Source organism: Hippocampus comes, unplaced genomic scaffold (assembly GCF_001891065.2).
Source record: "Hippocampus comes isolate QL1 unplaced genomic scaffold, H_comes_QL1_v1.1 scaffold367, whole genome shotgun sequence".
Lineage (NCBI taxonomy): Eukaryota > Metazoa > Chordata > Actinopteri > Syngnathiformes > Syngnathidae > Hippocampus > Hippocampus comes.
Window position 1 is genome coordinate 1,318,178 of NW_017805741.1, and position 27,971 is coordinate 1,346,148.

The 27,971-nt window shown below is 48.2% G+C and overlaps 8 protein-coding genes and 1 long non-coding RNA gene across 14 annotated transcripts in view; 5 read left to right on the forward strand and 4 right to left on the reverse strand.

Moving 5' to 3' along the window:
- Positions 1-8,694, forward strand: LOC109523957 (carnitine O-palmitoyltransferase 1, liver isoform). Of its 2 annotated transcripts, none has more exons than XM_019883478.1 (19): positions 1-187; positions 1,353-1,505; positions 2,012-2,151; positions 2,231-2,402; positions 2,786-2,887; positions 3,051-3,188; positions 3,317-3,394; positions 3,569-3,676; positions 4,453-4,537; positions 5,043-5,238; positions 5,334-5,522; positions 5,789-5,894; positions 5,980-6,096; positions 6,402-6,566; positions 6,649-6,777; positions 7,048-7,203; positions 7,298-7,411; positions 7,509-7,601; positions 7,705-8,694. In XM_019883478.1, the coding sequence occupies exons 2-19, from the start codon at positions 1,365-1,367 to the stop codon at positions 7,828-7,830; spliced, it is 2,355 nt and encodes a 784-aa protein (XP_019739037.1). In that variant the 5' UTR covers positions 1-187; positions 1,353-1,364; the 3' UTR covers positions 7,831-8,694. The 2 variants fall into 2 exon arrangements, with proteins under 2 accessions (XP_019739037.1, XP_019739036.1); XM_019883477.1 differs by lacking the exon at positions 4,453-4,537 and adding an exon at positions 3,962-4,049 and having other exon boundaries at positions 2-187.
- rexo4 (REX4 homolog, 3'-5' exonuclease) overlaps positions 7,487-27,971 on the forward strand; it is a 24,510-nt gene continuing 4,025 nt past the window's right edge. The window contains exons 1-2 of the mRNA XM_019883539.1: positions 7,487-7,495; positions 11,971-11,973. The gene's annotated coding sequence lies outside the window, so the exon portion shown is untranslated. The remainder of the gene's footprint in view (positions 7,496-11,970; positions 11,974-27,971) is intronic.
- LOC109523997 (troponin T, slow skeletal muscle-like) lies at positions 8,737-13,052 on the forward strand. The gene is made up of 13 exons (XM_019883560.1): positions 8,737-9,073; positions 10,739-10,768; positions 10,873-10,886; positions 10,960-10,983; positions 11,115-11,130; positions 11,308-11,368; positions 11,549-11,665; positions 11,742-11,819; positions 11,905-12,018; positions 12,258-12,367; positions 12,577-12,667; positions 12,770-12,810; positions 12,887-13,052. The coding sequence occupies exons 1-13, from the start codon at positions 8,820-8,822 to the stop codon at positions 12,930-12,932; spliced, it is 996 nt and encodes a 331-aa protein (XP_019739119.1). The 5' UTR covers positions 8,737-8,819; the 3' UTR covers positions 12,933-13,052.
- dnaaf3l (dynein axonemal assembly factor 3 like) lies at positions 13,230-16,863 on the reverse strand. The gene is made up of 10 exons (XM_019883528.1): positions 16,502-16,863; positions 15,670-15,776; positions 15,509-15,602; positions 15,282-15,436; positions 15,024-15,206; positions 14,550-14,795; positions 14,320-14,455; positions 14,127-14,241; positions 13,682-13,756; positions 13,230-13,587 (listed from the first exon to the last, which is right to left on the reverse strand). Exons 1-10 carry the CDS (start codon positions 16,581-16,583, stop codon positions 13,443-13,445), a joined length of 1,338 nt encoding a protein of 445 aa, XP_019739087.1. The 5' UTR covers positions 16,584-16,863; the 3' UTR covers positions 13,230-13,442.
- LOC109524013 (uncharacterized) overlaps positions 14,544-27,971 on the forward strand; it is a 19,903-nt gene continuing 6,475 nt past the window's right edge. Inside the window, exons 1-2 of the long non-coding RNA XR_002169879.1 lie at positions 14,544-14,555; positions 16,835-16,845. This is a non-coding gene — a long non-coding RNA (uncharacterized LOC109524013). The remainder of the gene's footprint in view (positions 14,556-16,834; positions 16,846-27,971) is intronic.
- On the reverse strand, positions 17,183-21,069 carry syt5b (synaptotagmin Vb). 3 transcript variants are annotated; one of them, XM_019883523.1, is made up of 9 exons: positions 20,704-21,068; positions 19,777-19,962; positions 19,498-19,673; positions 19,224-19,322; positions 18,976-19,143; positions 18,719-18,886; positions 18,527-18,641; positions 17,845-17,978; positions 17,183-17,630 (listed from the first exon to the last, which is right to left on the reverse strand). In XM_019883523.1, the coding sequence occupies exons 2-9, from the start codon at positions 19,955-19,957 to the stop codon at positions 17,421-17,423; spliced, it is 1,251 nt and encodes a 416-aa protein (XP_019739082.1). In that variant the 5' UTR covers positions 19,958-19,962; positions 20,704-21,068; the 3' UTR covers positions 17,183-17,420. The 3 variants fall into 3 exon arrangements, with proteins under 3 accessions (XP_019739082.1, XP_019739081.1, XP_019739083.1); XM_019883522.1 differs by having other exon boundaries at positions 19,777-21,069; XM_019883524.1 differs by lacking the exon at positions 18,976-19,143 and having other exon boundaries at positions 18,719-18,871; positions 19,777-21,069.
- Positions 21,529-26,402, forward strand: LOC109523994 (receptor-type tyrosine-protein phosphatase H). Of its 3 annotated transcripts, none has more exons than XM_019883555.1 (8): positions 21,529-21,632; positions 24,468-24,532; positions 24,612-24,702; positions 24,783-24,853; positions 25,011-25,145; positions 25,232-25,354; positions 25,543-25,703; positions 25,905-26,402. In XM_019883555.1, the coding sequence occupies exons 2-8, from the start codon at positions 24,497-24,499 to the stop codon at positions 26,224-26,226; spliced, it is 939 nt and encodes a 312-aa protein (XP_019739114.1). In that variant the 5' UTR covers positions 21,529-21,632; positions 24,468-24,496; the 3' UTR covers positions 26,227-26,402. The 3 variants fall into 3 exon arrangements, with proteins under 3 accessions (XP_019739114.1, XP_019739112.1, XP_019739113.1); XM_019883554.1 differs by lacking the exon at positions 21,529-21,632 and having other exon boundaries at positions 23,898-24,532; positions 25,905-26,040; positions 26,162-26,402; XM_019883553.1 differs by lacking the exon at positions 21,529-21,632 and having other exon boundaries at positions 23,885-24,532.
- Positions 22,021-23,633, reverse strand: LOC109524006 (ferritin, lower subunit). Its single transcript, XM_019883572.1, has 5 exons — positions 23,512-23,633; positions 23,282-23,386; positions 22,668-22,814; positions 22,480-22,605; positions 22,021-22,379 (listed from the first exon to the last, which is right to left on the reverse strand). Exons 2-5 carry the CDS (start codon positions 23,381-23,383, stop codon positions 22,230-22,232), a joined length of 525 nt encoding a protein of 174 aa, XP_019739131.1. The 5' UTR covers positions 23,384-23,386; positions 23,512-23,633; the 3' UTR covers positions 22,021-22,229.
- LOC109523993 (putative nuclease HARBI1) lies at positions 26,135-27,898 on the reverse strand. The gene is made up of 2 exons (XM_019883552.1): positions 27,210-27,898; positions 26,135-27,021 (listed from the first exon to the last, which is right to left on the reverse strand). The coding sequence occupies exons 1-2, from the start codon at positions 27,871-27,873 to the stop codon at positions 26,630-26,632; spliced, it is 1,056 nt and encodes a 351-aa protein (XP_019739111.1). The 5' UTR covers positions 27,874-27,898; the 3' UTR covers positions 26,135-26,629.

Below are 27,971 nucleotides of genomic sequence, written 5' to 3' on the forward strand. Positions count from 1 at the left end.
TGGATGTTTCCGACAGTCTGTGAAGGCATCATCAGGTCCATTCCGGAGGGCAACGGTTCGGTTGTACAATTTACCGACGAGGAGGGCCGACAGGACCACGCCGACGCGCCCACGGCTTTTGTCGATGTTTTAAGTGAAACACTTGATCCAGCAACTCCGTTTTGTACCCCGTAAAGGCCAGCAGCAGGTATGACGGCACGGGCGTGGCGTGAAATGTGTCACGACGAGGGTGACGTGCCGACTGTGGCTAACGTGACAATAATGCAGCTAGTTCCAGTTCGAGTGGCGTGGACCAATGACGATTGCAGGTGTTTTCTCCATTTAGCTCACTTACGTTGCACACCAATTCCTCGCAAGATACGCCAATATGACTGTTGAAAAAGAGAAAATCTTGATGTGAAGAAGAAAGGAATCCCAAAGTGCCAAACAGGAACTAGCTTTAAGCTAGCGTCAAATGTCTTAAAACGTGTTAGCGCCAGTGTGGTACTTGCATAACATGTTGCAAACAAACACTTTTTGAATGTTTACCGTTACAAAAAAACGAGCTTCCCAGCAACGACGTTATGCAAGTCCCTCAAAACCTCCACTACTCGGTCTTTGTCGTCACTCGTTGTTCGCGACGACTTCAAATTTAGTTTTGTGTGCGTGTGCTTTTGCGTTTAAAATCATACGCTACTCGCTACGCTAAAAACGTCGACACTAACTTCAAGTTGTGGTCTGTGTGTATAGAAATAAATGTGTGTGTGTGTGTGTGTGTGTGTATATATACATACACACACACACATTTATACACACACACACACACAAATCTAAACCTAAATCTAAATGGTACCTGTGAAAGAACATCATTGCCTTGAAATGTTTACAGCAACCGCTGGCGTTTGACTCTGTTGTGTTTGAGGAAGGGACGTACACCGGGATGTCGTTGGAGTTGGACTACGGTTCATCTCAACACCTGACAAAACCTGAATTCCCTGTTGGCCATATACCAATCAAATGACATTAATTGTATGTTGAGGTACTGCACAATTACTTGAAACCTGCAAGCGACTTGCATGTGTAAGTCGATGCAATAGAGGTGAAGTTACAGTAGTGAACGCGTCAAAGACCGCAAGTCGAGAAACTGTCTTTCATATGAATTCACGGTTAATTTTCGGGAAAGCCCAGCCTATCACACCAAAATGTATTTGTAAAACTAATTTGACATTGATTATTGAGATAGAGATTCATGTATTGCTTGTGATTGTTGAAAAAAAATCGTGTGAAGATGACGGTGAAAAAAAATAATTGCACATTGTATCGCAATCGCGACATTGACCCGTCACCCCAAGCTCATCTCTTCTTTTGCCCAGCACACAGCCGTCATGGCGGAGGCCCACCAGGCAGTGGCCTTCCAGTTCACCGTCACCCCGGAGGGCATCGATCTGCAGCTGTCCCATCAGGCCCTCACAGAGATCTACCGCTCGGGCCTCCGCTCCTGGAAGAAACGTATCATTCGACTCAAGGTATGTCCGCCTCCGTGATTTCGGGTAATCCCTTGTTCGGTGATTTGGCCGTGCGGGCTCACTTCATAAGTTAATCAGTGGAAGAGTCGTGACACTCAAAATGAACGCTTCACAGCAGATGGCTTGCTAACGCGTGACATTTTTGGACACGGTCAATCAATAAAGCCGTGGTTATGCTTGAGGGTGGGGAGTGGGGAAACTAATTTTCAATCAGTTATGTTGTTATCATCGGTGGAAAAAGAGCATACTTGCGTAATGGACCACAATAAAGCATGGCTTCTTCTGATCTTAGCTTTTGGCCCATTAAAATCTGACATCAATATGACACCCCTGCATGAATAAAGGATCAATAAGCACATCTCACTCTTACCCAGCAGTGTATGGATAATGTTGCGTTGTAGTTCCTCATTCTGTAAATCATGTACGCGTGTGGCACGGAAAAGTGGATGGAATCGGTTGAATGGAAACAATTCCCCTCCCCCCCATGCCCCCTTCCTGGAAAATAGAACAGCGTGATCACGGGAGTGTATCCCGCCAGCCCGTCCTCCTGGCTCTTTGTGGTCATCGCCATCCTGGCCACCATGTACACTCGCTCCGACCCCTCCATGGGACTCATAGCCAAGATACAAGAGCATCTGCCCGTCAGGTAAGAAAAAGCGCACTGGGTGGACAATCTGCTTGGAGCAGTAATTGAGCGAAATATTTTTCCTGCGCTTCTCACACAGCCAGTCCATGAGCAGCCAATGTCAGACGGTGGTTTCGGCAGTGCTCTTCAGCACTTTGCTGTGGCTCCTGCTCATCTTCACCATGCGCCTGTGCCTCAAGCAGCTCCTCTCCTATCACCGCTGGATCTTCGAGCAGCACGGCAAGATGTCCACCACCACGAAAGTCTGGGTGGTCAGTGCTTATTTCCTGCCCCATAGCACACCAAGGGAGGGAACATGAGACCAACCAAGCTCACTTTAGAAGCGGTGTTTTGCACGCCACATTTTGTACTTCAAAGTCTGTGCATGGTTGTTTTTAGAATAATATTTCTGTTGTGATTGGTACCCATACTTGGGGTGATAACTTTAAAAATCTTGCACACAACAAATACACACCAAAACTAACACGAGCACTCATAAAATCTAAACTAAAACAAAAAAGACCCAAAGAAAAACGAACGAAGCAGCTCCGCAAAACTATTGACGACTCACTGCATTTCAAAACCAAAAACTCGACATTAAAATTCCCCAAGTGACTTGAACGCCGTGAACCACATGAATGTGTCCGTATGCCAGGCACTGGTGCGCATCTTCTCCGGCAGAAAGCCTCTGCTCTACAGTTACCAGGGCTCCTTGCCAAACCTGCCTGTGCCCGCCATCAAGGACACGCTCAAGAGGGTAGGTTGCCACCTGTAGATCGTGTTGTCGTCATTTTAGGTGTGTTTTTTTTTTTTTTTTGGTCCTGCATCTGTACAATTAACTCAATTGTGTTCCACATATAAGACTGGCTTGTCGACTCTGATGTGTCTTTCCGGTTATCTGGCCTGTCTGTCCTGTTCAGTATTTGGAGTCAGTGCGCCCGCTGATGGATGACACCCAGTACGAGCGGATGACCAAACTGGCCGGCGAATTTGAGAGCCGCCTTGGAAATCGCTTGCAGTGGTACCTCAAACTTAAATCGCTCTGGGCCTCCAACTACGTGAGTCACCACATTTCAACCACTTCCACTTTCGGAAAACGGCATGAGCACTGTTTCTGTGTTTCGGAGGTGATTTAAGCTTGGCTTTTTTTTCCCCTCCTCTCGATCATGTTTTTCATGTGTTTTAGGTCAGCGACTGGTGGGAGGAATACGTGTATTTGCGAGGAAGGAGCCCCATTATGGTCAACAGTAACTATTACGGCATGGTATTTACCCTTTTTGGTGCAACTCCATTTGACTTCATTAGGTGACTTGTTATGAGAACAATAAAGATTCAGTACTGCTCCAGATTATCTGCTTGGCATAGTTTTGTTTTCTTGGTTTTTATCGAGTCTCTCAAGTTGTTTGAATCTCCGTCTCTGCCTTTTCTCTCCCGCCAGGACTTCCTCTATGTGACCCCCACACCCATCCAGGCAGCCCGAGCCGGTAACACCATCCACGCAATGTTCCTGTACCGCCGCAAGCTCAACAGAGAAGAGCTCAAACCTGTGAGTTTAGCCACTGTTGCCTCGGCAACAAGAGTCGCGCCAACAACAATTGCGGTCTCTTGAAATGCAATCTGTCAATATTTGAGGCACCATTTGTGTTTTTTGTTTTGTTTTTTTGTAATTGTCTACATCCATCAATCTGTGGGGATTTTATTACATGTAATGTGCATCTCCTTCAGACCCTCGTGTTCTCATACCACGTTTGTGTCCCCACCCTCACACACACACACATCACTCTTACTCTATTTGCTTTACAATATGTCTTCCCCCCTCCTCGCCTCTCAGAGTCGTATACCCGGCACTGTCATTCCTCTGTGTGCGGCTCAGTGTGAGAGGATGTTCAACACCACACGCACTCCTGGAGAGGAGACGGGTAAAGAGAAAGACATGGACACACACGCACGCATACACTCTTCCACACAGGAACGCACATATTGCGTCAACATCCCCTCAAAGTGGCCGCTTGTCCAGATGGCTGATCCACAATGCTGGGGTCGGGAAAAAAAAATTGTCACTGTTGAGCATCTCAAGTTGTGTGCGAGTCCTGTCATCCCTCGCCTGTCACCTTTCGTCCCGTTGAGCTGCGTCTGTTTTTATGAGCCAGGCCGTTGACTTGACTAACGTCTTTTTTCTTCTCTGCCCGCACATCACCTTCTCTCATCTCTCCTCGGTTTCTTTTTCCATCCATATTGGTTTTGGGTTTTCTACCGTTTTGCTCACTGGTGTTTCTGCGGTCCGTACTTCGTCGTCGTCGTCGTCTTCTTCCTCTGACTCAGTGGTTGTTGAGGTCTGCGGTTCCTTGCTGCTCCTATCAGTTTGAGAGGATGTTTGACACATGTCGAATCCCTGGAACGCTAACAGGTAGTATTGATGCTCTTTTTTTTTTTTTTTTTTTAAATCAAACCAGATCATCCCTCATTTTAGAGCTGTAGATGTAGAACACGACCCCTCGCTACCATAGTTATTCCCTCGTATCACTTTAGCGGACAACTAAAAGTGGCCCGTCCGTTTTACACTCGTCATTCATTTGGAATTTGAAACCAAAAGCACACGTCGCATTCTTTCACTCAGGCCCGTCACTTATGGCTGCGCTCCTCCGTCTCCTCAGGCAGAAATTCCAGACTGGCCTTCGCATGTAGTCGCCGGCGAGTTTCCCCGTAAATTATTTTGGTGGCTTTGGCAAACGGCAGCTGTTAATGTGGGATTCCCCAATAGCTCAGTACGCTGAATCAAGCCCGCCATGGGGAACGCGGCCCTAAATAGACGGGTCTTGATACCAAACGGAACATTGCCAACACAACCAACAGCACCGGATATGCTCGAGCCGCTTCAAATCCAAAATGCCTTCCCGTTTTGCCTCTTGAAGACACCGTTCAGCACTGGCAGGACAGCGACTATGTGGCCGTGTACCACAGAGGACGCTACTTTCGGCTCAGGGCCTACCAGGCGGGAAGACTGCTTTCCCCGAGGGAGATCGAATTCCAGATTCAGAGGATCCTCGATGACCCTTCGGCACCCTGCGCGGGAGAAGCCAAACTTGGCGCTCTGACCGCCGGCGATAGGTCTGTGAGAAGCGACCGCTCTTTTATTTTTGTATTGAAGGCGATGTGAGGCAAAGTGGATTGGTTTTTCAAATGTCGCTTGCTTTTCCACGCAGAATTCCGTGGGCGCAAGCCAGGAGCAAGTACTTCAGCAGCGGGCTCAACAAGCGCTCGCTGGACTGCATCGAGAAAGCCGCGTTTTTCGTAACCCTGGACGACGACGTGCAGGGCATGATGGAATACGACCCGGCGGGGACTCTGGACCGCTACGCTAAGTGCCTGTTGCACGGGAAGTGTTACGACAGGTAATTCTCGTCCAAAGTGAACTCTGCCTTGACAACCGTGTCGCCGAGGCGTGTGCAAAGGTATGGGGGGGAAAATTGTGCTTAACTTTCTAAACACGGAAGCCCGTCTATCGGTGTGGGTAAAGATACAAAACGTCCAAATGCTCTTTGTAGCATTAGCCAAATAGTAGAAGCTACCGTTCTACCAGTTATACTTTGGACACCCCTAATGTCGCCTTTCTTATTTTCCCCCTCTCACAACATCCATTTTTTTCTCTGTCCCGCAGGTGGTTCGATAAGTCTTTCTCAGTGGTCATCTTCAAGAACGGGAAGAACGGAATCAACGCCGAGCACTCGTGGGCCGACGCACCGGTGATCGCGCACCTGTGGGAGGTCAGGAGGGGATCATCCGAGAGCCGCTTGGCCCTCGACGGATCCCGATGCCTTCGACCTTTAAAAATAAAGGAATTTTTTTCAGTACGTCGTGGCCACCGACTGTTTCCAGCTGGGTTACAACAGTGAAGGTCACTGCAAAGGTGATGTGGACCCATCACTCGCGGAACCTCAGAAGCTCACATGGAAAATTCCGCCAGAGGTTAGTCGGTCGAGTCAAGAGATTGAGTGCAATGCAGTTGTATGGCTGAAAAATATCTCACAGTATACCACCAAAATGTCACAAAAAGCACTCATAATTCGGTGGTGCGTCTGGATTGTAATTCCTGTGATAATCAGTGCTCACTGAAAAAAATTATGCTGTCCTCTCTGCTAAGTCAAAAAAAATCAATGAAAGTGAAGAAGCATTGCCGTGTTCTGCCCTTGACTCTTTGTCACGAGCGTAGATATATGAACATTGACGCTCTATTTGGGGACCGAGTTGACGTTGAACCCCGCGTGTCGCAGTGCGAGGAGCGGATCTCTCAGTCCCTGGCAGTGGCCCAAGCCCTAGCCGACGACATCGACTTCCACGTGATATCGTTCCGAGATTTCGGCAAGGGAAAGATCAAGAAGTGTCGAGTCAGTCCAGACGCCTTCATCCAGGTGGCTCTTCAGTTGGCCTACTTCAGGGTGAGGGCCGCCTGCAGCCTTGATGCGTCTCAGTGCTTTACTGCCGCGGACTTTGGCTGCAGTTCTTCTTGTGACGTTCCAGAATCGGAAAACGTTTTGCCTGACCTACGAGGCCTCCATGACTCGTCTGTTCAGGGAAGGCAGGACCGAGACGGTTCGCTCCTGCACCAACGAGAGCAGTGCCTTTGTCAAAGCGCTTGTGGGTGGTGAGGTGAGATTGTCCGCTTTCTGTCGACGGAATGCGTAACTTGTCATTCCAAGCAGCGGGGGTTTTCCTTCTTTGTTGGCCTTCAGAAGGCCGTCGTACCCATGACCGTCGTCATTTTTTAAAAATATATATATTATTGACAGGACGTCGTCATTCCAATATTTATCGTGCATCTCGAGTTTGCGATGTGTTTTAGGGTGTTTTTTTCCCCCACAAATCATTCAGCTCTATTTGGCACACAAAACCAAAAACTGCTGATTTTCCTTCCATCAGTCGGCAGATGTCTGCAGGCGTCTGTTCCGCGCGGCATCCGACACGCACCAGAACCTTTACCGCATGGCGATGACCGGCGCCGGCATCGACAGACACCTCTTTTGCCTCTACGTCGTGTCCCAGTACCTCGGAGTGGAGTCGCCTTTCTTGAAAGAGGTCTTTCTTTTTTTTTTGTTGAAACGCTCACATGACATCGTCGCAATCAGTCTCTTCAGTTATTTGGATCCAAGAGCCTGTTGGGTCTCTTCAGGTTTTATCAGAGCCCTGGAGACTGTCCACCAGTCAGACATCCATCCAGCAGGTGGAGCTGTTTGACCTCGTGAACCACCCAGAGTACATTTCCTGCGGGGGAGGCTTTGGTCCGGTTAGTCCTACTTTGTCTGGCGGGCGCAGAGGTGGATGCCGTGCGTTTTAGCTTCACCTTTGGGAAAAGTTTAAAAAGATAAGAGTTGTCTTTTCAGGTGGCTGATGACGGCTACGGGGTGTCGTACTACATTGTGGGAGACAGCCTGATCAACTTCCACATCTCCTGCAAGCACTCTTGTCCTGACACCGTGAGTTCGCAACCTTTCATGGGAGCCACATGTTATCTAGTTGGTAAAATTACCCCCGCACCATCACCTTTATTTATTTATTTATTTTTTATGTCCCTTCAAGGATGCCCATAAGTTTGGTACTCAGATCACAAAAGCCTTGCACGACCTGCTGGATCTGATGAGCCCCGGCCAGAAAGAGCCCAGCAAAACCGAGGAGGGTCGGCCCGAGCTGAAGAAGAACCTTTAGATGCTTCCACCGCAGGGAGAAAAGGGATCGTTGAAGGGAAGGTGTTTTAAGCAGCGTTACCGATTGAGGGCAGTGTGGACATGAGAAGAAAAGAAATCAGACAAGAATCGAAGCAGCCAGATCAAAAGACAGCTCAGTTGAGGGAAACCAGTCCAAGTGAGGTGATGTTTTTACATGCCTTTATATATTTGCCGGGTTTGTCCACAGAAGAACTTGTCATTCAGTCCCACTAGGAATTAATACTCTTTTTTAAATGTGTATTTATTCCCACGGTGGATAAAAAGCTTTTTTTTTTTTTTTTTTTTTTTTTTTGTACAGGGGCATGTTTGTTTTGATACAATTGAATGCTCAAGTATTTGCGCTTGTTTGCTTGGGCATTGTGCAGTGACGACGTGCACGCAAAGACACAAATGTACACGCGCACGCGCACACACACATTAAGATATATAACCAGGAAGGCACCTGAAACATTCCTTCACTTAAAACGTTTTGCTTTGCTCTCTAGTAAAATGTTGTGCTTCTTCTTTATGTGCCAAAGGCTTTTGACTTTCGAGTGCATTCAGGCATTTGAAAAGATGGTGAAGCACGTTCACTCCTTGTATCTATCCCTCTGTTTGTTTGGGTTTTGTTTTCTTTTCATCTGTCCAGTTCTTGAAAAGCACCAAAGCAATGCAACATATGTTTTTGAACATGTGCAGGTCAAATGTGGACTTTTTCGTTCAAGCAGTTGTGGTCAAGGCCAACCCGGACAGAAGCTCCTTGATTGATGTTGTTCTGTTTTCACCACAGGCCCTGCTCAGACTGTGTCACATGACTTTAATCCAAACTTTTAACCTGAAGTTAACATAAAGACATTGTCGAAGACAGAAGTGCTTGTTGTGTGCTTTTTAAAAATGTGTCTTCCTCTGCACCAAAACCTATCGTGACCGAGCGCCGTGCCTGAGGGGACGGCGGCAATCTCGGGATTCAAATGTTCGAAGGGGGGAAAAATGAAATGGTTCTTTTGTTCCGCGCTGTCACCACCTGTCTTTTTTTGTCTTCTCATTTCAGCCGTGAGCTCAGCAACGAGGCGCTCGCTCACGAGCCGCTCTGCCAGACTCGGGCTTCAGCTCCCAAAAGCCGCCAATAATCCGCTTGCTCATTTTTATTCCGCGTCCCCTTCGTGTCACCCCACCGGAGCCTTTTATAAAAGAGCCAGAGCCCCAGGCAGTCCGCTTATTACGCCTCAACGTCCGCCAAACTGGTAAGAACGATGACTTTTCCACATCGGTGTGTTACTTTTTGGAATCCTTTTGCACAGACCGCCGCATGTTTTCCATCCTTTTCCTCTTTAAACAGCAAGTAATCAGAATGAAGTGAAGGGGGCAGGGCGTTGTGTAGTCAAACAAAAAGAGTCAGATGGTGCTCACAAGGTCTCGTTAAAGCTAAGATTGTCAAACTGTTTCGGTTCAGAGAAAATGCACTTGCATGAGAGGAACAGGTTGTTGTTCTATTGGCCGCATTTAGCCACACTCGACTGCACTTTTTTGGACAGTGCATTTATTATAAGTTGTTTTGCGGACCCCCGAGCTACGACAAGTATTGCTATTGAGGTCTCAACAGCACTACCTCCATTGAGGAGTGATCGGACTCGACATCAATGGGCACTGAAGCACGATCGTGAGGCACAAACTGTCATTCTGCAAATTCGTTGTAATGTTGTCAACACTGATGTTTTCTACAGCACAAGACCATATTGTGCTGTTTATCTTACTAAAAAACACATGGGGGGGTGGCGTGTTCCTCTTTTTATGTGGGTGTTGAACAGATTCACGTCATTTCCATTCATTTCAATGGGGAAAGCTGATTTGGGATGTTGGAGAGGAATTGAAATCGACTCCTCAGTCGAGGCTCCATTCTCCAACTGCTGCGCTGACTATTCGGCCCCATCAATCATAACAAGGGAGCGACGTGAGGGATTCCGTGGCCGATCTGTCGCGTGCTGGCTTTTTGCCACGTTTATTCCCTTGGCGCGGTCCGAATGTGCTTCATGGTCAGCCAAAGCTCGCAACTGTGCGGGGCCTCCATCCATCATGTGTAATGCACTCGTGTCCGGATACGTCCCTGTTATTAATTGTTTAGGCGACCGCAGTCAACATCTACAGTAGTATGTGAGAAGAAAAGAGTGCTGTTTTTATTTATTTATTTATTTATTTTTTTTTTTCAATCAACATTTCATTTTGGGAGACCAACTTTGTCCAATCCAATTCAAGAGCTCTGTCAACATTTCTGCATAGTTTATTGTGTGTGAGCGGCGTGAGCATTTCGACTCCTTTCCCCAAATGTTGAAAGTGTGAGATGATCAAGTAGATTAGACAGTAATTGGAGAGCCGACGAGTGTTAAGAGCTGCCCGACGACCACTTCTAAGCCCTGCGCCGCGCGTTCCTTTGGAGTAAATCAAATTAAACAAGAATGATGGGCCGTGTAATACCTCGCTTTTATCCTGGGAGACGCGACTCATCCGCGGCCTCTCTTCTATTCCGAGATCATTAACGACAAATGCTATTTTGACTTGCTGTGTTGTCTTTGAACAAAGGCGGCATCACGACATATCACGCCAGTCCGTTGCTGCCAAATGATGGCCTTCGGTATATTTTGCAGATTTACATGTGTATGCGGGTGAATGTTAATGTTTTGAGGACCATTTGAAGTGGAAATAAAAATTCGACACATCCCTGTTCAAAAGTATGTCATCGGCAGCCAAATGAACGGGGGTGTTGAAATGCTTTATCTTGATTTTATTTTTGGACATCATTAAAAAAAAAGTTTGCATCTACTGTTAAAAAAAAAAAAGACTAGCAATGAGAATGTTTGGAGGTGCTCCGTTTTTCACTCCGATCAGTATTTCGTTTCTTATTTCTGTTTCAGTGTCACAATGTCTGACTTAGAAGATCATGGGTGAGTAAATTGCCTCATCTCTCCCAACAAATTTTCACCAAGCGTGATCTTCCACCTTTAAATGCATCTGCTGCAATGTATTTGTACTTTTCGTTCCTATCTAGAGTGCATCACGAGGGTAAGTCACGTCAATTCAAAGAAATAAAGAAAGAAATCCTTTTTGTCACCGTCGAGGCCCTTTTCCTCCACAGAGGAAGATGAGCAAGGAGAAGGAGGTAAGGATGCGTGTGGGGATTTCTTAGTTCGTGTCAAATGTTGATTTTCGCGGTGTGCTGCGTTTCGACTTGGCTGTGTTTGGTTACTCATTGACATCTTCCGCTGTTTTGAACCGAACGCGTGGAAGGAGAACGGCCCAAGCACAAGTGAGTATCACCCATATGCATCACGTTCAGTCCTCACCAGAAGTCTCGCATTTGATTTTCAGTTTACGATGCGTCTTGATTTGGCAATGTTTTTGGACAGTGTTAGCCTCCCATTATTGAGCCTAATGAAGTGAGCTATGACACAGCGCTTCAAAAATACATATCTATGTTTCGCAGGCCGTTGGCCACGCAGCTCGCACCCCCAAAGATCCCAGAAGGCGAAAGAGTAGACTTTGATGTATGTTCCCCTCATTTTCTTTTCCATTTGAAGTCATTGCAGCATTGTGATAAAGTGACAAAGACGTCGGCCTGGCAGTTGTGCGGTTCGTTTGAGTTTGATTCAGTTGAGAGTCTGAGCTTTGGTATTCCTGTGATGATTGTGAGAAGACTAAAAGTGCTTTCGTCGGTTTGCCATCAGGACATCCACAGAAAGCGGATGGAGAAAGACCTCCTGGAGCTTCAAACTCTGATTGATGTGCACTTTGAGCAGAGGAAAAAAGAAGAGGAGGAGCTCATTGGCCTCAAGTCAAGGATTGTAATACTTTTTTTTGCAACTGCAGGATAGAAAATACACCATCAGAATCCCAGATAACTGTCTTTTTGTACCTCAGGAGAGTCGCCGGGCAGAAAGAGCTGAGCAGCAGCGCGTGAGAGCGGAAAAAGAGCGTGACCGACAGTCCAGGATTGCGGTGATGTCCCAGCATGACCTTTGAACGACACGTTGCCCTATCGAAAAACCCGCGGGCAATGAACTTTTGGCGTTGGCGTCCGCAGGAGGAGAGGCAGAGGAAGGAGGACGAGGAGGCCAAGAAGAGGGCGGAAGATGAGGCCAAGAAGAAGAAAGTGCTCTCCAACATGGGGGCTCACTTTGGAGGATTCCTGGCCAAGGTCAGTTGTGCTGAAGACAAGCTATCAATAATGTTGCTCTTTTCTCAAAAGACGTGATGTGGGTGTGTGGATGTATTTTATGCAATCGTTTATCCTCAGTTGATGGTTTCAAAGGAAGGCGATTTGGGAAGAATTTCCATTTTTCTTAACCTGCGATTGAGTCTTGGCAACAATTCCCAGAGTGACAAGTTAAAAGCCAGCGGAGAACGTGATGCCGGCCGGCTTCTTGATGGGTGCAGGTGGAGCAGAGGCGGGGCAAGACACAAACGGGCAGGGAGATCAAGAAGAAGACGCTGTCGGAGAGGAAGCAGCCGCTAGCCATTGACGACCTGAGAGAGGATGCCCTCAGGTCACTTTCGAACATCATTTGGCCACTCTGTGCTCTTGGACCGAGACTAACTACAGTCCCTCTAATATTGTCCGATATGTCCCTCCATAGCACTGCAAACTACAGAAGATATTTGACCAATCAAGCTGCGTATTATCTTTGCGATGAATCTGGTCCAAGCGTGCCTAATGCACATTTACTTTTTCAACATCCTGTCAACTGTCTTTTAGAAAAAGAGCTGGGGAGATGTGGCAATGCATCTACCAGCTGGAGTCGGAGAAATTTGACCTGGCTGAGAAGATGAAGAGACAAAAGTATGAGGTGTGAGCCCTTTCGCCCAATACGAGCAAGACTACATTTCAGCTAATGGCAAGGTGTCACCTTTTAAAATTGTGACTTTTTTTCCCCCGTTGCCAACTCCAGATCACCGTCCTGCTGAACAGAATCCAACATGCTCAAAAGTTGTGAGTTGATGGCACACAGCGGTGTACGTGCGACCGGCGGCAAAATGCTCAAAGATCTTCTCTTGTCTTGGAGCAGCAAAAAGGGCCACGGGAAGGGGAAGGTCGGAGGACGCTGGAAGTGAGTCAACACCCTCAAGTGACCCAAAAAACAAAGGCGTAAATGGTCTTGTTGGAAGTGGGGGAAAAAAAAAATTGCAGTGGAAACCGACAAGAATAAATTGCTGTGTTGCATGTTAAAAATCTGCGGTTGAATTTTTCATAGGCTGTATCGTACGAAGGCCCGACTGATTTCAGTGCCTGGCCAATTTAATCCAACCATGTCGGCTCTTTGAAAAGTGGCAAAAATTGTCTCTTTGCAACAAAAGACAATGAGATTCAATCATTCCCTCCCCTCCAAAAAAACCCCATCTGACTCAATCGCTTTCTTGACCTTGTATTATTATTATGGGGCAACAAAATGGAACAGACACTACCTGCCGAAGAGACGTAGAAAAATATTGAGCAACCGGGTGATACAAAACTCCTTTTATCACGCCCCATTTTCACAAATGAAAAGAAAAACATCACCGAGGGAACGGGTGGGGCGACAAAACAACCCCAGACCAAGTACGACGACTGAGTACAAAACGGCGTCACTTGTCCTGGCGAGCTTGAAAAAGAGCGTGAATGTCATCAGTCTTTGCTCCAGACAATGGTTGGAATCCAGCTTCCAGGCACAAGCCGGACACTCGCTCGGCAAAAGCAGCTTCTTGCTCTTTAGTCAGGTCCAATATGTACCTGAGGGGGCAAAAAGGGGTGCTCAAGCTTCGGCGCTGCATTTGACTGTGTTGTCACCATGGTAACAAGCCTTGATGCCAGAGAAAAAACTCACTTGGCCAACTCCACGATGAGCACGGCGTCTGGCGTTGCAATCTGCCGGATATTCGGGCCCAAATGGTGCGCGCAGCTTGACGGCGTTTCACGGAAGAAAGCCCAAAAACATGGTCAGCGACATACGGCTGTTCAAATGCTGGCGTGGTGAATTAAGACGGATGACACGATGCCCTCCCCGCCCCTTTGCGATCTAGCGAGGCCCAATACTGGCGCTGCAATCGGAAAAATCTCATTTGGCAACAACGCGGAGGCGAGGTGTATCTTATTCCCCAGTTAGCATCTTTTGCTAAGTCGTCAGATCAAAAATCACCCTTTTGCTCATGGGATAGAAATATTGCAATCGGCTGTCCATATAATTCAGTTCAATAATCATTGGGAATCTAATGTTTTCGGTTCTGCTGAGGTTTCTTGGGCGTGTGCGGTATTTGTTGTTGTTTTGTCACCTGGCTGAGAAGTGGATGATGTGGTAGAAATGGGCATATTTCTCTTTTTCTGGCAACTTCTGGAGGGAATCCAGAGGCAGGAAGTTGACAGAGACCCCTTTGAGACGCATCAGGTCTGCAAAAGACACCCCCCAAAAAAAGCACATTGTCGCCAGCCCGTTGACTCGCTCAACCGGCCCGAGACTGCGCCTACCGTTGACTGGCACGGAGTGCTCAAGAGTTGTGTGTTCCTCCTCTGTGCTTGACGGACGAGTCTCGTGGCATTCTTGTCTCCTAGACAGAGATTGGACCAACTCCTGCACGTTCGCAAAGGAAATGTCCTGTGCCGTCTGCGGATACAAAAAGGAACACCAAATAACGATTTTGTTGAAGTGCGAGTACTTTTGCCACCTGAATCCGAAATGATGGCGTGCGCCTTTTTACCTTCATGTGTTGGCCGTTCTGTGTCTTGAGCAAGCTCTTGTCTTGAGTCTCGATGCCGAAGGCCAGGTAAGGACTGGACACGATGTCCCCCCAGTAGCCCCTGAGCGCCACTCTGTCGCCTCTCTGATTGAAAACCCGAGAGGACAGCAAGCTGGGGTTGCTTATTTGGTAGACGCCTTCCCTCAGCTCAAAGGCCAGGCCGCACTCCCTCCACCGGACATACTGATGCTTGTTAATGACGCTGCACTGTGGATACGGTACAAGAAGAAAGCAAACAACAACAAAAAAATGGACGTGTAAGAGAGAAAAAAAAACAGCCAGATTCTGAATCGGTGCAAAAAAAAAAAAATAGTTATATATATTGACCAGTGTTCTTGATACATTCAAACATCTGGAGTTTCATTACGTTTGCATTAATGTTAAGGTGGCTACAAATGGCCAGCACAAAGTAGTACGTGTGTGCGCGCGCGTTACCCCCTTCTCATGTAGCTTCATAGTAAGGTCCCAGTCAAAACAGCCTTTCTTGGAGTCGTAGCGTGTCCCAAGGTGCTGCCTGACCCGGTAATCCCAAGCTTTGGAAATGGAGACGGGAGCAGCCGAGGAAGAGCGTCGCATCCAGGATTTAAAAATCCCGGCCAGCTCGTCCCGCTCCTTAAACTGGCCGCATTGCGACAAGTCAGCCTTTTGTGGGCAGGACGGGATGTGTGACATCAGCTCCGCTGATGTGCGCACCTTAAGAAGAGACACGTTGAGGCAGGGGTGCGCGTCGGACTCTGGGATGTCGCTGACGTGGAGCAAAAGCTGCGATGCCGCGCGTTTCAGCGTCTCGGCCGTCTGGCTGCGGATCACGCTGTTGCCGAACACCTCCAGGAACAGCTCTGTCTTTTCTAAGAGAGGGCGGAAAAGCCGCGGTCAGCGCTCCCTTCTATACTTTGGCTGAATATGCAAAAGACGCGCACCGTTAAGTCCCATCCTTTCTTGGGGGGTCAGCGCCATGTAAAGCAGCAGCATCTGTCTGGCGACTACCTCCATGCTGTTTTCAAACAGCCATACCTGTAGTGGAGCAGACATGTTTGCTGCACATTGTTTGGGGGGGGGGGGTCGAAGACGTTAGGCTCACGTTCAGGATGTCCTCGTCCCTCAGACCCGACAAGGTCTTCAGGACATGTCTCGGGTCTCCGCTGCCGATCAGTAATACGTTGACTTCCCCTTCGTGTCTCACGGGGCCTGATGATGACAGAGATTGCAAGTATCCACTGGAATGACAAATGTATTGCGAGGGACACTTTTCGTTTACTTGTCTTACTCTATTGTATTTGATTAAGTCTTTCGGCGAATTTATTTTTAATTGTATAAAGCACTTCATGATGAAGATCTCTCATGTATCAGACTGCTGTTTTTCACATGATTTTATTTCCTTTTGTAATTCTAGTTTTACTGACTCTTATTAGTCATTGACTATCAAATATTAAATTTTTTAAAAGGCTCTAAAACTAACCAATCTAGTCTTGTCCACGCTTTACTTGTTTTATTAGTGGTTATCATAAAATTATATATCATAAATGTTTTAAACTCATCAGTATGGCCTTTTTCGCATGATTTTTACATACTTATTTGATTGTATTCTATTGTTTAAATGCCACTTTTTTGGGTTGTTGTTGGTCGTTTGCTTCTTCAAAAATGTATTTTAATAATACACATTCTCCATCTTTAATTGTCACGGTCTCGCGAGAGTTGAGAGCAACAGTTGCCTGCAAGCTTTTAGTTTCCCCTTCTCGTGAGAACTGGTCGCAATTGATTTCAGACGTACGTACTCTCGCTCTTTTCTTTCTTGCAAGTGAGGTTCTTGTACCGCAAATACCCGAGAGGAGGGGAAAAAAATAAAACTGGGTAACGTATGAACGTCGGAAAGTTTTCAAAGCCGTTGCTGGCAATCGTGCAATTGTGCTCACCTGCACTGATGAGGTCTCGAGCTGGGCTGAAACCCCACCAGTTGACGCAGCCCGCGCCTTCTGACGGCCGTCCGGCGCTCATCGTGTCCCGGGAGGACTTCGGTGGAGGCTCGGTGAGAGCAGAAGCTCCTCGCCAAACAAACAACCAACCGTGAGTGTCGTGGAGCGAGTTTTAAGGCACAAGTTAGCCTACAAGCTAGCGCAACTTGAGTTGTGCTTTTGTTGCTAGGCAACGATGACTGTTTTGTACACATGCGCACTAAGACGTCAAATGTTTCCAAGTCTGTTTTGCGTCACGTTTTCACCTTTAAATCGGGAACGGTGTCCACAAAGTATTTTTTTCTGTTGAAATATTGGTTTATATTTGCTGCAAAGTAGCTCGACATTATCTAGGTTGTTCAAAAAGATATATAAAACAAGAAATTATAAAAACAGGTCTGTATACGCGTTTCACTGTTTGAATCATGGCAATAAAGAACACTCTCCACGCTATTCAAATTTATAGAGTTGCACACAGAGCATATACACAGCACATGACATTTGTTTTAGCTTGAGTGACATACAAGGGTAAAAAAAAGAGAAGATCTGATAAATGTCTTTTTTTTTAATCTGTATTTGACATCTACGCTTGTTACTTGAGTGACATACAAGGGTAAAAAAAAGAGATGGTCTGATAAATGTCTTTTTTTTTTAATCTGTATTTGACATCTACGCTTGTTCAAAGTATACCAAAGGAAACATGACGCATGGAAAACAGCACAGCCAGCAAATGCATCAAAATAAAATCATATCAACAGAGCATTTGATGTTGATTCAATTTTGTTTTTTGCAGTGAAAACATGCAAAAATAATAGGGAAGAGACACACATCAAAGGGAAAACAAAAAACCCACCACAGCCCACAACCCAGCACGTTGTCTTCAGCGAGGTTTGGCTTTGACCGCCGCATCGACTTCCTCCTCGGGCAACAGCGTGTGCCACTGGGCTACCGGACGTCTGGGATTGGCCAGCATGTCCGACCAGTGGCGCAGGCCCACGCCGGTCGCTCCGTAACCCATGAAGGTCTTTCCGATGGGGTCATTGCTGCCCAGTTTATCGTAGTCGTACACTGTGATCACCACCTGCACTTTCTGAATCGGGAAAGACAAACGGTCCCATTTATTTGTTCCATCCTCTTAGACCCCCATAAAACATCCTTTGCGGCAATTAAGTTCGATTGCAAATTTGCGTGTACGTTTGACCCATTTCTTGGCCACGAGTTAGCGCTTTGTGCACCCGCTCTACCTCTCTTGTCATGGCTCAGGCTACGTGGATTCCCTTTATGCCGGGATGGTGGAAGCTGACCTGTATCTGTTCAAAGGGGACTTCGAAGCTGAAACTCTCGTTGAAGTAAGGATTGAGCGTGTTTTTCTTGACCGTCGTCTTCTTCTTCTTGATACGTTTTCCGTTTTGCTGGAGGACGATCTTCACGTAGGGATCTTGAAAAGGAAGAACGGAGCCAGACGTCAACAGTCAATTCATCCGCTGCGTCTTCCCTGTTCCAGACAGTTTCACCAAAGTCAATGCAAGGTTTTGAGAAGGGCATCTTTCGTTTTTGAAACCCCAACGGAAACTGGAAAAATGAAATTGTGCCTTTTTTTCTCAGTATGCGTTCCAAACACCACGCTGAAAAAAAAAGGGGACCGTTTTGGACATTTTGTGTATTTTGCTGGAGGTTAAATGTCTCTTTCTCCGTGGTCGCTCGCTAAGTGTCAAAGACAAAACCGCCCCACGGTTCAAATTGAAATTAGCGGTGCAGTCGTTCCAATCATTTCAGAGGTTAAAGTGGGCGTAAGTACAGAGAGGTTGGCATTAATTTCGGCTGCGATTTTTTTTTTTTTTTTTCCGTTTTCTGACAATTGCGCACAGTTTTGGACTGTCCCCATCTTGTGGTCTTCCCTGTAGCGAGAGCGGCAAATGATCACGAGAGGGAGCCTTGCCCTCTTTCAACGGCGGGAGTCCCTTGCGCGAGTACGGCACGCGTTACCCGATAAGCCGCCGACATCCATTTTCTTCAAATTCTTTGCCTCCATGATGTTCACCGTCAGTTTCCCAGCAGTGGGCACGTATCTCAGAGAGATGCAGACATCGCCCAGTTTCTCCTGCCGAGAGAAGCCCGTGTGAAAACGAGGGTTGCCAGAATGAGGACGAAGGCCTGCGGAATGACATGAGAACGTACCTCTTCCTTCTCCACGCTCTCCAAGTCCCTCCACTGTTGGATGGGTTGACCCAAATCGACGCTGTTCATCGGGATCTTGATATCGCCGATCATGTCGTGCTTGGAGAAACGATCGAAATCGAAGACCTGAAGCACCAACGTCTTTCCGCCCAACTCCGCGTAGGGGATCTAGAGAGAACCGAATGATCATCACCGGGGACAAGAAGGGCAACCCCCCCCACCCCCACCACCAAATGAATCCCACCCGGTCTGTGCACCTTGAAGAAGAAAGTCTCGTTGAAAACCGGACACAAATTCTTGCGCTGAACCTTGGTTTCGTACTTCTTCTTTTTGTCAGGCAGCAGGAAGACTTTGACGTAAGGGTCCGAGGTGCCTCCCATGTCCATCGCAGCCAGATCCTGAGCTTGAAGGATTCCCACGATGAGCTTCACGGGAAGGAGAACAATCAGCAGGTGAGGGACGTGTTCCGTTTGACTCGTACTGGTTTGTGTCGCAGGGGAGCCACCTGGGAATCTGTGAAGTTGTAATCCAGAGAGAACTCCAATTTCCCCAACTTCTCCTGCTCTTTCTCCGCTTCCTCGCCTTCCTTCTTCACCTCCCCTTCCTACCAGGACATCATCATCATCATCGCAGTGAGTCGCCGTCCAGACTCTTATTTACCGCAAAGTATCAGCTCTTTTCTTCAGGCCGTCGACTCTCTGTTGTCAATCTCAACGGGATAATTGCCGGTTGAATGAAAAACCAAAGGACTCGTCAAAGTCGAGCGCACGCTCTCGTACCTTGTCTCCCGTCTCGCCTTCGCCTTCCTTGGCCTTCCTGCGCCGCCCCGTCTTCCTCTCTCTCACTTTCATTGGCTTTTTCTTCTTCCCCAAGCATTTTTTGAAAAGGCAAAAGACGAAGCACGCCACCAACAGCAAAATCACCACCACAATGGCGCCCACCGCCCACATGGGAACTGCCGTATGATTCAAAAAGAAATACATTTGGGGTCCCCCGGTTCATGTGCTTTTTTTATTTTGACAAACTGAGAGCAGCGACTTCGGGAGATGCTCACTCACCAGGTAGCCGGTCAAGCTCGTTCATGAACTTGTCCTTCACGCGGTTGTAGTCGTGATGCTCGGAGCGGCCGTGGTCTTCCGCGGGGGGGTGCTGGTGGTGGACTTCCTCCTCGGACTCCTTATGGGGCAGCTCGGCGGCCCTTCGGACCCGAAAGCCGCCACCGCTCCTGACCGGCCGCATGTCAGCTGCCAAAATACAGAAAGTATACGGCACAGCTGCGGCCCGCGTACGTGCGCTGCCGCTGTAATCCCTCGCATCCGCTTGTTGCACCGCAGCGGAGGAGCAGAGAACATCTCTAAGCTCGAAGCTCGACATGGCTGACCCTAATCCCTCTGTTTGCTACCAACCAATCCACACACTCACTTCCCCCCCACTCTCTGCTTTTGCGCACCCTCTGCACGCAGGTATCTTTGGAATTCCGCTAACTGGACAAAATGAATCCGGACGGCGGACCCCTGAAAGCTTAAGATGAAATGGCTTCCTCCATCATTCCACCACAAGGCGCCTAAGAGGCTTCTCTCCTGCTCGATTTTGACGGCCAGTCAGTTCACCGCTGGATGCAGTTGGCCAGATTGCCTCACCGAGTTCCATTGGTCAGTTTTTCATGCGTCCGCTCTCACCCCCTTTGATCGCCAACAATCGAGAGAAACGAGGAATTTGGATGCTCCCGCGGCACAATTTGACAAATCATGTAAACCGATGAGGCAAGTGGTAGGATGGCTTTTTGGAGGGATGTGACATCACTAGTCAACATGTCCCTGACAAGCAAAGCGAGCATCCTTGCAACCATCAACCACCGGTGCGGTTCAGTTGTATTTAACGTATGCAAGCCATTTTCAAAGTGTTTCTTTACGTCATGCGGAAGCCACTCTTTCTTTGCCGTTTTGGGGATGAACTCCATCTCAACAAAAGTCAATCAATCTTACCTTGCAGCTAGGATCCTTGCTTTATTCCCCTGTTGTCACAAGTTTGCGAGCCACTTTTTTTTTTGCACCCGAAAGCCGTCAGATGCCCATCATTCCCTCGACACGACTGGCAGACTCCCTGTGCCCGTTTCCATCAAAGCTAAAGCCCTGGCAAATCACTAGAGCAACATTGGGACTTAATCTCCCCCCCTCCCGTCGCCATCACCACTTCCCCCTCCTTGTCATATTAATACGCTGACCACACATCTGTTGCTTTCTGTTCAGCCGCATGTGAACACACACGAGAGAAGTCTCTGCTTTTTGCACGCGAATGACATCACCCATGCTGAACAATGTGCGTTTTGTTTTCCTGGCCGAGGTGGAAAAGTTCCATCAAATGCCCCCGGCGTGGCGTTTATCCATTAGACTGACCACTCGTAGTGCACCCAAGCCTCCGCTAATCTCCTCAGCGACGCTTTGCAAGCGGTCTCGCTCCAATCCAGCAACAAGTTTTCATTCAGAGCGTCCCATGCAGCTGCACATTTTAACAAGTGTGGGATGTAATCCACTGGCACCTGCCACATCTGGACACCTCAGTTGGGCCTCCTCTAGTAGCGGAGGGCCGTATTAAAGTGCAGTGTAACCTTTTCTTTGCGTCTGCTCCTCAACATTTCAAAGTGGCGCCAATGAAGTTGCATATTTCTTCGGTCACCTTGATTTGCGATGCCGACCTGGCTGCAGATAGAGTAGAGGTTGCATGTTATGCAAGCACGGGAGACGGCATCAATCAATTAGCTTTGGCATTTTTGTATTTGAAATGACGTCACAATGTTATTTTTCTGTTTTAGATTGGTCGCCAAGAGGCAACAGGAAAACAAACGGTGGCAGACCATTTCTGGTGGAAGTGTAATGGAAGTCGCCGACGGAAGGGGGCGCCACATTGGCTTGAGGTAAACGGCTGCTTGGACGAGGATATATACAGTATGTATATGTCTATATATGTGTGTTTTTAAATACATCAGTCTTTAAATGTATGATATGTGAGGGGCGCGGGGAGTGTTTCTGACATTTGCCCGCTTCTTAAGTGGAAGACGTATGTGCATTATTCAGGGTGCCGGGGCCCCTTGCATGACAAGATTACAAGGTGCGGCCGCGAAGCCTTTATCCGCCCTTATCTTTGCTGAAACACGTGGTTTTGGAGAATTTGCAGAGCTGTCGGCCCAACGTCCAACTCGAAGCGGCCACTCGATGGTGACGAAGCAAAGTCTCGCTCATTCTCTTTCCTCTGTCGCACAATTGTAAATATGACATCAGAACAGAAACGGAGGTGCTGGCATCAAGTGTGCTTTATTCAATGTCTTGACTCGTAGGAATGTAGAAAACGTGAGAACAGGAAAACGCTACTTGTGAGCACCAGAGCTAGTGTGAGGTATTCTTGAAGACTCGGCTCCCGCAGTATGCTAGATTGCCTTCAACCAGGACAACATGGTTGCGCTTTCTTGACAGAACGAATGCAGGAGACGGTGCCGCTTTGACGAGCGAGGTCTTTACAAGGTGTGCTTGTCAAAGAGGTATTCTCCCATGGAGCCGTTGCTTTCCGGTGCCGCGATGCGTTTCAGGCTGCCCACGTGGTCGCCCAACTTCTTGATGGTGTCGTGGCTGTCGTTGAGGAAATTCTGCTCGAGGAAGTCGCAAAACTACCAACAAACAGAAAATCGGGCCAAAGAGAGTGCGCTGTCAGACGCGCATTTCAAACTGAATTTCGAGTCCGCTTTGCTTCATTTCTTTCATACTTACATTGGGGTCATTATGGGTGTCAGCCTGGCGGTGTACGTCCAGAATACAAGTGTTCATTGCCTTCTGGTAGTCCAGCGAGAAAGACATTGCATCCAAGCCACCTCTCCAATCCTCCCGAGTTGGTTTCTGCAGCATGTCACGCTTGCATAAACGTCACTGGGCTACATCACGACAAAATGCAAACTTACAGCGATAGTCTGCAGCAAAATGCGACCCCCTCGCATGTTCTGGTACTCGAGCAGCTTCTCCGCGTGTTCTTGTTCCTTTTGAGAGAGCTCCAAGAAAAAACTGGAAAATTTCTTCAGGGCAACATCATCCCTGTCAAAGTACATGCCCTGTAGGAGACAACATGTTTATTAACCCTTTATTCTTGTCTTGAAGAATGTGCACTGTCTCAATGTAATAAATCAATCATAATAATAACAGGAGTGGTTCGTGATCTAAGTTCAGGTTAGTCAGTACGACACTACTCCCCCCTGCCTCCAAATTTAATGATTAATATTGTTTTTGAAAAAAGGTTTGGGAATAACCTGAAGCGCATGTGAACCTTTTCAAGTGAACTTAAATTGATTTGCGGCATAGAAATTTCCCACGTTGTCTATTTTGGCCGTTCAGCTTCTTGTTTTTTGAACAGCAAGTTGGGCAAGAAGCACAGAGTCTTTGAACAACAGAACACGCGCACTGAAAAGGTCAAAGTTCACCTGTCAAAGGTTGTCACGCATTTTTTTTCAAATTTCAGCCAAAAAGCCGCACATCTCTCGATGTTTCCAAAGGCAAACCGTCAGTGCAATGGCAAAGTTACCAAAGAAAGATAAGTGTAGGACGCATTGAGCTTGAGGTTGATGAGTTTGTTGATGTCGCCTTCACACTCGGCGTGGAGGTTTTGCCGGACCACCGACTGCATTTCCTAAACACATTTCAAACATAGACAATGTGCATCAGATGACGCGCTTATGTTAAGGTCAATAGATAAGAGGAGCGAAAAGGCTAAGCGCGCTCACTAAAAACTTGCGATAGTTTTTCCACACTTACTCCTCAATTCTTTTAGCTTGGGGTTGTTCCGTGCGTCGCGTCCGCCGTGTGACTGCCCCTTCTTTGAAAAAAGAGCAAAAGAAGGGGGGGAGGAAAGAACTAGTTAGCCTTCCGCAACTAGCATTGGCTGGTTAGCTTGGGGCTCTCGTGCGTCGATCTCTACCGCCGCCTGTCGTAGTGAGGGCTCATTGCAATCCGTTGCGTGACCTTCTGAAACTTTGTGTTGAGTATTGTCACTCGTTTATCCGATCGAATAAATGGTTAACTGGTTCACTGCACCGAATTAGACAGCAAACATTTGTAAAATCGTTCAAACTATCCAGTGCATGCAATTTTTTCCCCCAAATCAAGCGATTGATGAAATAGTTTTAAGGAAGAAAAGGTCATTAGTTGGAGGCAGCACAGTTGCAACTACAAAATCCAAGTAAGCATTTGTTTTCCCCCCCTAAAACTGCAAACCAGCCAAATATCTTCCAAATTCTTCTTCTGAGATTGGGAGCAAAGGTTTGAGCATGTTCTTGCCAGGCTAAGAGACATTTTCGTGGACAGCGCTGCCTTGGGAAACCAGTGAGCCCCAAGTTTTTCAAAAGCCATCTTTCAGTTTACTGTCAAACTAAACAGAAATGTCATTGTGGCACATTTTGCTTTCCATGTTTTTATGGCTTCTCGATTCAAAAGACACCCGTTGATTAAGAGGTGAGGATTTCCCCTCATCATCAAACGTGAGCTCATGGACGGAAAAGCAATGATGTCATGACATCACCTCAAAGCCCCCCGTCCCCCGCCCTCTGACATTGCTCTGATATTACCGCTCAAAGCCCAAAGGGTGAGGCGGCATTTGTTGCGATCAGCGCAAGGCACTAAGCACCGATGCATGGGATCGGTTTACTCCTGTCTTGGAAACAGTCGGGTGAAATGCTTGTTCTGCTCTGCTTCCAGAGATGTTTCTCTTGCAGATTTCCCTGGCCACTTCTCCACATTGAGTATGGATAAGAACAGAGGTTTCAGCGAGGAATACGAGGTGCTGACAATTGACAACCGAGTATTCCGCCCACCCCGAATGCGTATCTCGAGTGTAAGCGTCCGAACTTCTCATGCAGGGCCTCGCTGTTGTCGGCATCGGGCACACTCAGAATGCCGCTCTGGTGCCTGAAAACATGGAGAAAAATCGCTTCACCAACGTCCTGCCGTGTAAGTTGCGTGACCGCCGCTGAGCAAAAGCTTCCCTCTATGGGCCTGCCTTTACACGTCTTTCTTTCTCACTGGGCCAGATGACTGGAGCCGAGTCAAGCTCCAGACTACAAACGGGAACTCGGACTACATCAACGCCTCTTACATGCCGGTAAGTCTTGCCGAAAAACCTCAGCACGCAGCCACCACCCGAATTGAAGACGCGTAACAAAATGACTGGAAGACTTGCACATGTGGAAACAGGTTCGGGGGTTGAAATGTGCTCTAGCGCAAAGAACATCTGCACAATGGTCTGATATACCTGACAGGGTTACAGCAAGAGCCGAGAGTACATCGCCGCTCAGGGTCCTCTGCCCTCCACGGTCAGCGACTTCTGGAGAATGATCTGGGAGCTGAGAGTCACCGCCATTGTGATGGTAACCAACTGCACCGAAGGAAGATGGGTAGGTTCCGTCAGGCAAAAATGGTCACGCAGGTGAGCCTTTTTCACAACCTCATTCCCGACTGTGCCGAATGCACGTTTTTGCAGACTAAATGCGAACATTACTGGCCCGCGCAGGGAGAGACTTGTCTCCAGAGAGGGCTGACCATCACCACCGCCTCGGAACAGCAACACACCGACTGGACGTTAAGGGAATTCCGAGTCAAACATGTACACGATACTTTATGCCGGGCTCTCAAATGTGTGCATAATGCCCACTGAACTGAAATAGCGGTCGTGATAGCGACGCACGAGATCATTTTTGCCGAATGTGGTCATCGATGGCTGTGCGCTTCCAGCTCCAGTTTGCTTTTCCCATTCCAATCCGCTCCGTAGCCTCTGATTTTGACGTTTGATAGAAAGACGGCACCGGCGAGAGGACGGTGAAACATTTCCACTTCACTGCCTGGCCCGACCACGGAGTCCCTCAGTGTACGGACGTCCTGATCCGGTTCAGGGGGCTCGTTCGGCAGCACATAGAAGCCAACAGGACCAGAGCTCCGACTGTGGTTCACTGCAGGTAAGATGCTTGTCAAAAAAAAAAAAAGAGACATGACGTGGGGACAAAAATCAATAAATCATAATACAGCTGGAACAGGCACACAAAAATGTGACTTGAATCGGAATCATCTTTATTGGCCATGTATGTAGAACACACAAGGGTGGGGTGGAGGCGGATGCGGTGTCAACGAGATGACACATCCAGTATTTGTCTTTTTAGCGCAGGCGTTGGCAGGACTGGCACCATTATTGCCTTGGATGTTCTGCTTCAGCAGCTGTACAGAGACAAGGAAGTTGGCATCAACGCCTTCGTACACAACATGAGACTGCGGCGGCCGCACATGGTGCAGACCGAGGTAAGGACGGTGGACGGTCCTCGGCCGCAGCTTTCCCAAACTTCATGTTCAACCAATCCATGGTGCAAAAATGTGGGCGACCGCTTGTTTCCAGTGGATTCTCAGTCTCCTCTCTTTGCAGTCCCAGTATGTTTTCCTGCACCGGTGCATCATGGACTGTCTGCAGTCTCGAGGGGAGAGCGATGAAAACATTTCCCAGAACCTGGATGTCATTTATGCCAACGCGACGGCGCTGCGAGAGTTTCACAAAACGGCAATCTGAAACAGGATGGCACTTGGTTGTGAAATGACACACCAAAGAACGTTTCCAAATCTTCTATTGACAATGACATGAGCTTTGGAAACATTTTTCCACTTGGGGAGAAGATATATCAGCATTAAACTGTCTCACCTCAAGCTGAGATCCAAGACAAGAAATTCATTTTTACAAAGAGAAAATAAATCGATTCCGGTACTGGATCTTGGTGGACCTAATGAATTGCCTGGCGTAAGATGCGCCAGAAATCCTTCTGGCGTCACAAGAATATTGGAATGTCCTACTTCCCGCATTGGGGGGGGCAAAAAAATTTTTTCTTTAAATGCGGCGTCGTCATTCTAGTTCCTCTTGACAAGCTATCACGGAGAAGTGATAATCGATGAGTTCCTGTCGAGCTCTCAGGACATCTGGGCAAATCCCGGCCGAATCACTGCGCGGGTTCCTCGGCTGGGGGTCCTCAAATTGGTCCTCTCCCAATGGCAGGGGGACCGAGAACTTCTTGGCTATGTTGTGCAAGACGCAGCAAGCCTTGATGATGTTGGTCAACTTGTGCTGCTCGAAGCCAAGTTGCGTCAAGCACCTGAAACGCCATTTCAGGGAGCGCAGCGTGCTCTGGGCCGCGGCGTGGATCTTGGCGTGGGCCGCGTTGAAGTTCCTCTGCGCCTCGTCTTGAGGTTCAGGCACGGGGGTCAGGACGCGTTTGCTTAAGTCGTAGCCGTCCCCTCCTGTCAAGAAATAATGGCAAACTATTGGGCATCTGAGGACAAAAGACGATGAACGATTCAGGGCCTTGCTTGACAATCGGCGCAGAGAATAACAATATACTGATGTTGGGTAGCATCAATGTATGGTACAGTGTGTGTGTGTGTTTTTTAAGGGGTCAACCCGGGGAGCACACATTCAGCAACCTTACCTATGACCCAGTATTGTCCATAGAGTTCTTCCTCGATCTCTCGTCCTCTAATGGACGTGCCCCACAAATCTTGCTCGCGCGTGCCGCCGGCGCAACACTGCTCCACGCTCAGGATGTTTCCGTCCAGGTCGCAAATCATCTGGCACACCACGGACGCGTAGCCCAGCGAGTTGAAGTGCAAGTCGAGCGGTCCTTGGGTGATCTTGAAGTGAGCCGGGGCCAGCAAGCCCAGCACGTCCGGGATGCCGCAGAAGTCCTCCACCATGTGGGCCATGTCGATTTTGGCTTTGCGCGTCTGCGGGAAGGAGATGAACTGATCGGACATGGCGGCCACCACCTCGGACACGGTGAACACGACGTCGTCGCAGTCCGTCTTGAGGTCGAAGCGCTTCTTCAGGGCGGCGGAATGGGAGCCGCGCGCGTAAAAGTTGAGCGTCGTCATGATCATCGCGTCCAAGGACAACGAGGTGAGCAGGAATTTCTTCATGCGGCCGCGCACGATGTCGGCCACGAACTCCACGCAAGCGCGCGTGAGGTGGAACAACTCGAACAAAGTGGCGTCGTCGTAACAGTCGAAACAGCTCCGAGACTGCGAGTCCAGCTCCTCCTCGTGGCCCAGCAGCTCCGCCTGCACCGCGAACCACACCGGCAGAGGGTCCGACATCTCTTCGCCGCGATCAGAACGCCCAAAACAAACTCCAAAGCCACATCGGGAAGCTCCTAGTATCTGTCAGTTCCGTGATGTTTACGGGAGCTGCAAGT

Bases quoted from the DNA above. Each gene is read 5' to 3' on its own strand.
- LOC109523957 (XM_019883477.1), top strand. From the start codon at position 1,365: ATGGCGGAGGCCCACCAGGCAGTGGCCTTCCAGTTCACCGTCACCCCG. The intron at 6,567-6,648 runs GTGAGGGCCGCC...GTGACGTTCCAG, and splicing joins TTCAGTTGGCCTACTTCAGG to AATCGGAAAACGTTTTGCCT. The intron at 7,602-7,704 runs GTGAGTTCGCAA...TGTCCCTTCAAG, and splicing joins AGCACTCTTGTCCTGACACC to GATGCCCATAAGTTTGGTAC.
- LOC109523997 (XM_019883560.1), top strand. From the start codon at position 8,820: ATGAAATGGTTCTTTTGTTCCGCGCTGTCACCACCTGTCTTTTTTTGT. The intron at 11,820-11,904 runs GTGATGTCCCAG...TGGCGTCCGCAG, and splicing joins ACCGACAGTCCAGGATTGCG to GAGGAGAGGCAGAGGAAGGA. The intron at 12,368-12,576 runs GTCACTTTCGAA...ACTGTCTTTTAG, and splicing joins CTGAGAGAGGATGCCCTCAG to AAAAAGAGCTGGGGAGATGT.
- dnaaf3l (XM_019883528.1), bottom strand. From the start codon at position 16,583: ATGAGCGCCGGACGGCCGTCAGAAGGCGCGGGCTGCGTCAACTGGTGG. The intron at 14,242-14,319 runs GTAGGCGCAGTC...TGTCTTTTGCAG, and splicing joins GCACTCCGTGCCAGTCAACG to ACCTGATGCGTCTCAAAGGG. The intron at 13,588-13,681 runs GTGAGTTTTTTC...TTGCCCCCTCAG, and splicing joins CTCATCGTGGAGTTGGCCAA to GTACATATTGGACCTGACTA.
- syt5b (XM_019883522.1), bottom strand. From the start codon at position 20,092: ATGTCGAGCTTCGAGCTTAGAGATGTTCTCTGCTCCTCCGCTGCGGTG. The intron at 18,887-18,975 runs GTGCACAGACCG...GGTTCTCTCTAG, and splicing joins ACGAGACTTTCTTCTTCAAG to ATCCCCTACGCGGAGTTGGG. The intron at 17,631-17,844 runs GTCAGCTTCCAC...TTCCCGATTCAG, and splicing joins TCCCCTTTGAACAGATACAG to AAAGTGCAGGTGGTGATCAC.
- LOC109524006 (XM_019883572.1), bottom strand. From the start codon at position 23,383: ATGCAGTCGGTGGTCCGGCAAAACCTCCACGCCGAGTGTGAAGGCGAC. The intron at 22,606-22,667 runs GTAAGTTTGCAT...GACATGCTGCAG, and splicing joins TTTTGCTGCAGACTATCGCT to AAACCAACTCGGGAGGATTG. The intron at 22,380-22,479 runs GTAAGTATGAAA...GTTTGTTGGTAG, and splicing joins ACACCCATAATGACCCCAAT to TTTTGCGACTTCCTCGAGCA.
- LOC109523994 (XM_019883553.1), top strand. From the start codon at position 24,386: ATGGGATCGGTTTACTCCTGTCTTGGAAACAGTCGGGTGAAATGCTTG. The intron at 24,703-24,782 runs GTAAGTTGCGTG...TCACTGGGCCAG, and splicing joins CTTCACCAACGTCCTGCCGT to ATGACTGGAGCCGAGTCAAG. The intron at 25,355-25,542 runs GTACACGATACT...GACGTTTGATAG, and splicing joins GGGAATTCCGAGTCAAACAT to AAAGACGGCACCGGCGAGAG.
- LOC109523993 (XM_019883552.1), bottom strand. From the start codon at position 27,873: ATGTCGGACCCTCTGCCGGTGTGGTTCGCGGTGCAGGCGGAGCTGCTG. The intron at 27,022-27,209 runs GTAAGGTTGCTG...ATTTCTTGACAG, and splicing joins TGGACAATACTGGGTCATAG to GAGGGGACGGCTACGACTTA.